The following is a 9,647-nucleotide window of genomic DNA, read 5'->3' on the forward strand; positions in this document are numbered from 1 at the left end:
GAATTCGGAACACTGAATAGATCCGTGTAGAAAAATCCCGCACTTTCCTCGTAAGAATTTGTCTGAAAGTTGGCAGCAACTTAGAATAATGTCTTAGTTTTCCGGCATCTGTCGAAGTTTTGTACTCCGCTGCATGAAATTCAAGATTCTTCGCTTAAAATAAATTGGAAGGAGATCAAACGGCTACCGGTAGTCACCGAAAGTTCACTACAAAGTCCTAATGATTCAGTCGTGTTCCGGATCGAAATTCAAACACCGTCGGTCTATTATTGTGCTGTTAACATAGTAATAACAAGGATAATGGTAAAAATAATAATAATAATAAACCAAGTTTTTGACGACACCAATATCGAGAAACAATATATCAAAGCGTGAGATGTAATCGAATATTGAGCCTTCTAGATATTCTAATGCTCCCCTGCTGAAGGTTTAATTTACCTATGGCCTAACATGGTCCGGATATAACCTAAATGGCAGAATACATGTATCTATGTATATCACACACCTTTTGCTTTACCAGACGATCACTCAAGTGGGTGAAGATAGTTTTATAAGAGTTATTTATGACCAAGCTTAATCATTGATTCTCATTATCAACTATTATTACCAGATTATACCTGGTCAAATAATGATCAAGTATGTTCCAGTAGCGTAAAATCATAAAGAGCAACCTTACACCCAAAATGCCCGAGGCCTGTTATAAATTATCCTTCACATTTGTAGGTGAGCATAAGACAAAACGAGGAAAGTTGCGTCATAAAAACGTCATTTGTAATACACCCCAATTTCAGGAAACTAAATAGCCTTCAGTATTCTACAAAGGGACACGACAAAGAAACGCAGGTGACGGATGGAAATGTCATCAAAGTATTTTCGTGACTATATTTGGAAGTTTGCCACACAAGACCAAAAAAGTCAATGTGGGTTGTGAGAAGGCTCAATTTTCAGACATGATCGCTTTTAACAATCGAAACTACAAGCTTTGGAATCTACAAAGACTTGGAATGACTGTTAACTTTCTTACTCTCATCACAAACTTGAACTAACGGTCTGTGCTGATTTTGATCTGAGCTAGATAAGTTTGAAAATCGAAACTCGGGAGGAATAGGTTGGTTTTCTGGAGGGAAATTGATAAAGAATGGATTTCTCTTCAACAAAACTGCACAGTCAAAAATAAAAATCACCATTGCTCTATATCTGAAACGTCACTCACTGGCATTGCTCTTTTCTGAATTGTGATTTGCTGAACTTCAAATAACATTCTGAAACATCCCAGTAAGCATATAAAGGCTGATGTAATTTTTTAAACAAAAAACGTTCCTCCGTGAAATGACTTCAACTCAAATTCCCGAAATAAGAAATTAAAAACTTGCCTAATAGACTTTATATACTAGTTTAAATCTTTTTCGTTTCTTGTTATTAATCGCATGGAGATTAAGATGTTACCACGGACAACCAGTCTAGAAACACGGCTCCAGATACAGATCATAATCCGCGAATCAGTTCAAAGTAAACGGCTAAGAAGACATTATAATCCTACGCTTCAAAACGTCAGAAACACAAGCGAGTCTTCGAAAGAAAAGATTTACTATAATTACAGTCGAAAAGTCATTAAATATGTACATATTTGTTTCGCCTATACTTGTGGGTAAACAAAAACGGGAGAAACTATGCTGGCATAGCAAGTTATATATTTTGCAGAGAATGCGACAAAAATAACAATGCCCAAAACCCTGTTATGACCCAGTCATTACCACATCACCCACGAAAAAAATGGGTAAATCCAGTCCTATCCAGATTAAGCAGATCCATACGATGGCCAAATTATGTTTATTTTACCACCGGTAAGGCTTGAAAGAACTAAGAAATTACGACATTACCATTGGTCAAAAACAAGTAAACAAGCATTTTGCATTGATCTTATACCCTCTTTCCCCAGCGTAATTTCAACTCAAATGTGAAATCTGACCTTTTTTAAATCCAACAATCGGGCCTATTATTATTGCGGTTCAAATTGCGTACTATTGGCGTCATATTGTTTCTCACACACTTCGAAAATTTACTGTCAATTGTTATCTCGTTAATTTTTTATGCTTTAATCGCTTTCGAGTGATTGTCTATTCCCTAAAAACCCTAAAGCTATGGATGATCTCTCCTTGTGGTATAATGCAGAAAGTAAAACTGTTCGGCAACCTGATGCCACCTGTGCTATCGTCTCTAATAAAACTAACATAATAAAAGCAGGGGTTTAGATTATGGAATGGAAATAATGCGATGGCAATTTCTCGGTGAACAATCCACTTTGCTGAAGACGCGTTTTCAGCCTGGTCTTTGCTGTTGAAAGAACGAAAATGTAGCTGGACTCGGCAACCGTATGATTTAATTAGACAGTGATTTTAAAATAATTTTAATCTTATTGTAATTCGTGCAATAGTCGTATGATGAAGGCGAAATATCATTATGCTTAGAGCCTGAGTCAATAAAGTCAACTTGACCCCAATAGTCGAAGCTTTTGGTTCTTGTTTCCAGCGACTGTATCTCGAAATCAAGGTAACGATAAATCAAAAGAAATACATCTCCCTGAAGGTATTTTGTCCTCAAGAACTTCCAAATAACGGCAATTCGGTAACGATAAAAGCAGGGGAAGCGCCCAAATTATGTACCTTTATCCAACGCCGATTATAAAATAATGAATTGAAAAACTATTTCAGGAAGACTGCTTTACTACGAACGAAGTTATTTTATAGCAATGAACCAATTCCCGTTGTCACCTACTACGCATCTTAGTTTCCAATATTTTTTCCAACTCTACTAATCTGATCGACCTATCTACGAAACAACTTCCATTACAAATAATCCCTTACTATAAGATGTAATACAACATTACACCGCTACACGCACAGAATATGACATAGTGAGACATTTACATTTTCAATAATACTGATGTAATCGTTGTAAATACGCGGCATCTTGAGCACCGTAAAAATTGCAAACGTAATTAACCTATAATTAATTATATTGAAAATATAGTCGTGATCGTACACGCGTTGTCGCAAATCGAATTTTAGAAACGCAGTTGTGTTGAACGAAATATTAGCTCTTGATAGGTGAAAGGGAAACGGTACGTGTTACTCGCTTTATAGCATGATTTAATGTCGGAAATGCCGAAACCCAAAGTGGCAAATCTGGCACAAATTGCATATAATTATATCCACGTATATCTTTGCACCTAAAACCTTTCCAAATATGAATTGTCCTCACAGCAGAGAAATAGAAACTCACTCAACTAGAAAAAATGTTACTCGAGGCACATTACAAAAACCCCTCACTATGATTGAAAAATTCACTCTTAGCTCAATTAGCTAAGTAATCAACAAAACGGAAGTGCAAATGCTAAGAAAATCGCATGATGGAAAGCGTCATGGTAGAAGCTTTTTAATCAATAGATTTCAAATGTGAGGACAATTAATTAGTCTGTTAAACTTAAATATATTCCAAGTCGCTTGTATTTGATCCAAAATATTTCATTATTTAAACCAAAAAAATAAATAAATTCGGATGGAGGCTTACTAAAATCGACTACTAATAATATCATCACTGGGGAACGAGCTAGAGAAATCCATTCGCCATGTTCATATTCAATTAGTAACTTCTAAAATTTCAATTTAATCCGAATTTAAGCTTTGTTACTATGTCATGACTTCGACAGTATTTGGCATATTAAATGACGAATGCAGGAAATTTTGCAAAATACAAAGATCGAAACAGGAGATTTATTACCCGAAAGCAAAAATAAGCGATTGACAGATGATATTGGCAAACATTAAAATTTGCAAAAAATTGCATCACTTTCGTAAACAGGCAAGATCAGAAAATTATTACAAGATTCAAAGCATGGACTTAACTTAGCCTTGCAGGTTAAAAATCCCATACCCACCACCCAGCATGTAGGTGATTGGTAATCATGAGTCGGAAATATTTCAAGTATATCAGTTCCTTACGACTGCCCGTTACGAGCACTGTTCTGAGCAAAACAACTCGTTGCCTATTTCTTGAGAGAAATAGGGACAAAATCTACAGGTTTCAATCAAAAACCCTAATGCGACTCAAACGGTCGCTAAACGACCTCGAGATGGAATGAGAAACAATAACAAAACAAATGTTAGTGTTACGACTATTTCTATTGAATTTATGATTGTTATTGTGAGATAATCGTTTACAAACACCTGATTAATTTATTATGCTGTAAATCGCACAATAATTGCCAAACAACCTTCTAAAATCTGGAACGAGAGAAAAATTTCGTGGATGTAAATCTCTCGTTTCCGAACAAAGCGCGTCATGGGCGGGGGCGAGAATCACGACGAAATTAGTCGCCCATAACCACAGAGTAGAAGGATAATATCAATTTGAAGCCGCATTGAAAACTGTATATTGTATAAGAAGTGTCATCCTTTTTTGTGTGTTTTCCTTTCCATACTACTGAAAACAGGACATCAATGCTCAAAATATATGGACACGAAAACCAAAATAAAGTAGTAGGCACGGTACGGTTCCCTTCTTCGACTGACCACGAGATCACAACGATCGCGAACGCGGAACCGCCAGGTGCGAAATTTTCAATTTCGATGACGTCATCACACACACAAAAAAAACAAATCTCATCGAGCTCAAATAAATTTTTAAAATAAATAGAAGTAAGGCTAGCGATAACATAAATCTTTAACAACTGAAAATTTCACAAAGTAATTGGTCCAGTAGTTGAAGAGAAAAGGCTTTAACAACAACAACAACAACAAGAAAAAGAAGAAAATCGACAACAACAACATGATACCAAAATGGTCAATATGTACACTTTGTGTCCAATAATCCTCAAATGTGCTGGACTGGGTAACACATATTTATCTTCTATATTACACGATGGTAACCAAAAATCACTACAAGGTAAAGAGTGTCGTGAGATGTGATTCCTCTTGAGAATCGACAGCAAAGTTCAACTATAGGAATGTTAATTACCTTGGGCGAGTAGGCTTGCCACGCGAGCAGGTGTTCCGATCGCAAAATGAACGACGTTCGACTCTAGGAATTTAGCCTGAGCTTCTGGTTTCAAGTGACGAGCAAATAATTTTGCAGTCCTGCAAAAGGTAAATAACAAATCTGAAATTCTTCTCCGACTCCAACAGAATTCAATAATTGGAACAGGGTCAAGGGTCAACACCATCAAAAAACGATTTCAAGATTCTAGTTTGAAAGTACCCACAAGACTTGGTTGATAAATTATAAAATGATTACGGATTTTCGCCTTACTTGAATTGTCATTTGTCCAAAAATAGGTGCTCGTATAAGGGCAAAGTTTACACTGCAAGCACACGCTATAACAGATAGTTAAAGGTGCGAAATAACGAATCACATTTCAATTTGAAACGTGGTTTAATGTTGCACTTACTTGCAATTATCGCCCTTAAACACACCGGAATCGCGATTCAGTACGAGAGATCTGTTTGCGTTGGCCGAGAGAAGTAAAACCAATGGCGCCATCTTCTGGCTGTGAGCAGATTTCAACTTTTGCCACTTGGGGAGTGCTGGTGACGAAACAAGAAGTAGGATTAATAAGAGCTAATCAAGAGGCTCTGGAGTCAGGGAACAATATCGACTGCGACTCCCGACTCTGAGTTGTAATAAACCCCGATTCCAACTTCCAGCTCCGATAAAATCAACTTTTTATATCAAAAACCTTTGCGTATGCAAGCCTTTATAATAAACTGTTGAGAATGTTTAGTAAACTCTAAGATTTTTGTGTTTATAATCTAATTTTGTTTGCTTTTTTTACATCAAGTTGTGTAAAGGGACTGAAACCTATGGACACGGGAATATTCACTTGGCTAACACAGACAGTCACCGAACTCGTAATTGAACTAAAACAAGAAAAATCGGAATAAAATTATGACCTAACCTTAACCTGGTACACATACCTCGGGGGTACCCTTTTACCACCGGGAAAATCCGACCCCAGTAAAAACATTCCAAGCTCCGACTTCAAAGCCCTAGTGGGGATATTTAAATAAGAATGGCTAGGATGTACGACTACATATAGAGTACCGGTTCGCATACTTCGGGAGCACCAATTTCGGATCAGTGTAGTACTTTATTAACTTCTATAGAGCGTGAGATAACTATGGCAATGCGGTATCATTATTATCTTTCAAATAATCAAAACGTGCAATTGAATAACTTATCGCAATCGGAATTTTCATAAAAATTGACAATAAAAGGTTAACAAAAGATTTATGCATTCATTAGAAAACTCCGTCGACAATGAAATCAATATTAATTGAATGTAAAAATGATGAAAGATTTATTCATATATTTACGCCCCTTTCAAACAAAAATGCATTACCTTCTTTTAAGAAAGATGTCACAGTGTGAGAAAGATCGCAATTGGTTGGCCCGAAATGGTTATCTGTGATAAAAAGCATTAAAAAATATTGTAATTAGAAAAATTACTGACGGGAATGTGTTTTCGTGTAGACCAGGACTGAGAGTCTAAGTTTGCCATGTTTTCGCTAGAGCCCGGGGCTGGTGGCAACTTTTCAATCTGTCCGGAGTCGGGAGTTAGAGTCAAAATTTGAAATGATCCGGAGTCGGGTGTCGAAATTTTATTCTTTCAATGTTGATAACAAATGTCAAATTTTATTTGTAGACTAAAAGCATCTAGTTTACAACGCGCTCTTAACAGTCTTATTAAAAAGGTTGCGTGCGCCAATGTTTTTATTATCAAAATTCGATTTTCTCCGAGTTCCAAGCTGGAGTCAGAGTCAAAGTTTTTCAACCAGGAGTCGATTATAGCAGCCTGGTGTAGATATGTCAATAGGTTTGATTTTCACAGCAGCTCAAAATGATACATACTGCCAAACAAGAGCAGTGGTATGTAATTATCAGTTCTTTTTGAAATAATAATGTCGGAAGACGTGAATAAACATAGGGAGACATTCAAATAAGAAAAATTGAATTGGCGAATGATATGTATTTCTTCGACAAAACGCTATATTACAGTTTGGATGGTTATATTACTGTACACGCAGAGCATGGGTCGATAAACTGCATATTTTTCTTGTGGCCCGTTGTGGCTACGCGTTTATTTTGTAGCAGTAGCGGAAGCACACGTCAGTTGACAGTGAACCTGCGAACGTCTACCTTCAGTTGCTGATTAACACAAAAATAGGAGTTGCAGGTGCGTCATAATTGGAAGTTTAATGTAGCTATTGTTTATAGGCGGAAATTACTGCGGCAAGCACGCTTCCGTCAATGTGCATATTTAGTCCAGTATCACATACAGTTTGCCAACCACTGCTGTACCGTGTCACTTCATTTGTTCAGTCAATTGAATATTCTTAAGTAATAAAATGTCATTAGAAAGTGATAATCTTTACCTGATAGAGCTATTGCATCCCTTTCTACTGCCGAAAGTTTTCCCGCGTAAAATTCTTCAATCGCTTTCCGAAAGACGTCAGGGGAATCACCGCCTTCGGTTAACGTCACTTCAGTGATGCGCTGAAAGGTTTACTTAAGTTATTATCACCTACTTTCTCTATAATAAAATTGATTGCAGATCGGTGGGATCCGATCTCAAAGGGTATGAACATACTCAAAAACGAGAAAACGGAGCGTTTAAATGGATTTTATTATTGCTTCATGCTTGGTGAAACATACATTATTTTTACGCATATTTTAATTAAGAAATACTCATAATCAATGACTGTAATGGTGCAAAATATGGCGCGGTGTAAGCGACAATGATAATTGAATTGAACCATAATGAGTTGAACATGTAATCTCTTAATTAATGGTGAAAGCACCTACTCGTTTAAAAAAGATTTGTCAATTTATATCTGGGCAAAGCTCGGCAGAGAGTAATTTCTGTTGAATCTATATGCCGGAAAAGTATATAACGTATTGTCCCGCACAGAGAACGTTCAGAATGACTATATTCAATGCAGCGAGAAGGTCGGGTGAATAAATATCCGAAAAAGTTTGGGAAAAGCAATCTATATATACTTTTACTAATACAGGAATGCAACAGGAAATTTCAAGTTCCGGAACAAATCCTTAGCACAAAGAAATCTGTTGTTCTTGTTAGAGAGTGCGATGACACAGTCAGATATAAGTTTCAGTCTAGCTTTGATAATATGGTACATCCGATAGTTGAGAACTTTTCTAGTCTAGCGGCATATTACATACAGCCTCATTCGGAGCAAACGGCCCTTTTTTAAATAAATTGTATTCATAACAATATCAAACCGATTCCATGTGTCAGATACAGTTTTTCGAAGTTTTACAATTTTTTACAGTTTTTCTCGATGTATACGAATACGTTATGCTTAAATTTTTACCTTTTTCTTTGGCCTTTTTCTCGACTTTTTTGCTGCCGATTTTTTGTCACCGTCGGATTGATTCAATTTTCGTTTCTTGCTAGCTGAAAGGTATTTTACTAAGTGAATGGAAGTTTATTATTGTACCATATCTGGTCGGTAAAAATAACTGCAAATTAGGCAAATTAAGAACAGACCTCGCCTAATGCGTAGTCCCGTACGAAACAAATTGCGCGCAGTCTGGGTAGAGATGTATAGATAAGGATAAAAAAAATGATAATATAGCTTTACGTTTCATTAACTTACCAAGTACAAAATCACGATTAAAGAGTCTTTACTTTACGATTCTTGCGTATACAGTATAAACGCGCTGAGCTATACATGATTATAAGTTGTAATGGCTAAATTTAATAATTCACACCTGAAATTATTTCGCACGGGGGATATGAAAAAAGTGAGGACCCCACTGCAATCGTATAGGTTACGTGGCCCAGAGCCGGTATTGATAAGACTATACACTAATACATAGGTTCTGCCCCAGGGCTGCGCGAGAAAAACTAGGAACTCCGCGAGCTATTAAAATACTGACTTGGCTAGTTTTGCAACAGACCAAAAAAGCAATACGACCTTAATTATTGGACTGCCATTTGAATATTTTTAGAATATAAAGCAGTATTACTTCCAAGTCATAAAACAAAGTAATTTCAATTACTCGGGAACATTAATCGGCAAGTAACAATGTGTTTTTTGTTTTTATTTTTGAAAATTTAAAGTGTGACTCCATAAATAATAGTCAATCTCCTCACGGGCTCCATAACGCCAAAAGTTCAAGAACCTCTGCACTACAATTTTGATGACTTACATTTGGAAACAGCATTGTCGCTTTCTTCGAGGTTGCTTTTGTCTTGATCGCTCTCTTTATCATCTGAAAAAGTATTATAAATTTTATATGAAGTCATTTAAGAATAAAATGTGTCTCATAAAAAAGGAAATTTAATTTCGTCTTCATTCTTCTAATGAGTATTCAAAACACCAAGAACGCCTGATGCCTGAAAATAGATGAGATTTTAAATTCGCGAAACCTGTACAAAGCTGCAAAGCCATCCGCATCTCACATATGCTTATTTTATTCAATCTTCAAAGCTATGTCGGAAGCTTTGTTGAGATCGGAAGCAGCAAAGTGATATGATAGCTGTCTGTTAGCGTAGGCTGCTGATGTTACACCGCAAAGTACACTATAGTAAAAAAAATACCAAATTTAACTGAAATTTTACGCTA

The 9,647-nt window shown here is 36.4% G+C and overlaps 1 protein-coding gene across 3 annotated transcripts in view; it reads right to left on the reverse strand.

Moving 5' to 3' along the window:
* Window positions 1–9,647, reverse strand: part of LOC144429987 (uncharacterized protein C3orf26 homolog) — a 50,054-nt gene that overhangs the window by 12,551 nt on the left and 27,856 nt on the right. Inside the window, exons 3-9 of one of the 3 annotated variants that reach the window (XM_078118243.1) lie at window positions 9,232–9,294; window positions 8,391–8,473; window positions 7,431–7,551; window positions 6,398–6,460; window positions 5,447–5,582; window positions 5,017–5,135; window positions 135–274 (exon numbers count right to left, since the gene is read on the reverse strand). In XM_078118243.1, the coding sequence (XP_077974369.1) occupies window positions 267–274; window positions 5,017–5,135; window positions 5,447–5,582; window positions 6,398–6,460; window positions 7,431–7,551; window positions 8,391–8,473; window positions 9,232–9,294 (593 nt within the window). In that variant the 3' untranslated portion in view covers window positions 135–266. Of the gene's footprint in view, window positions 1–134; window positions 275–4,893; window positions 4,938–5,016; window positions 5,136–5,446; window positions 5,583–6,397; window positions 6,461–7,430; window positions 7,552–8,390; window positions 8,474–9,231; window positions 9,295–9,647 lie in introns of those variants that run through there. The other 2 variants (XM_078118242.1, XM_078118241.1) reach the window with 2 other exon arrangements.

Source organism: Styela clava, chromosome 11, assembly GCF_964204865.1.
Source record: "Styela clava chromosome 11, kaStyClav1.hap1.2, whole genome shotgun sequence".
Lineage (NCBI taxonomy): Eukaryota > Metazoa > Chordata > Ascidiacea > Stolidobranchia > Styelidae > Styela > Styela clava.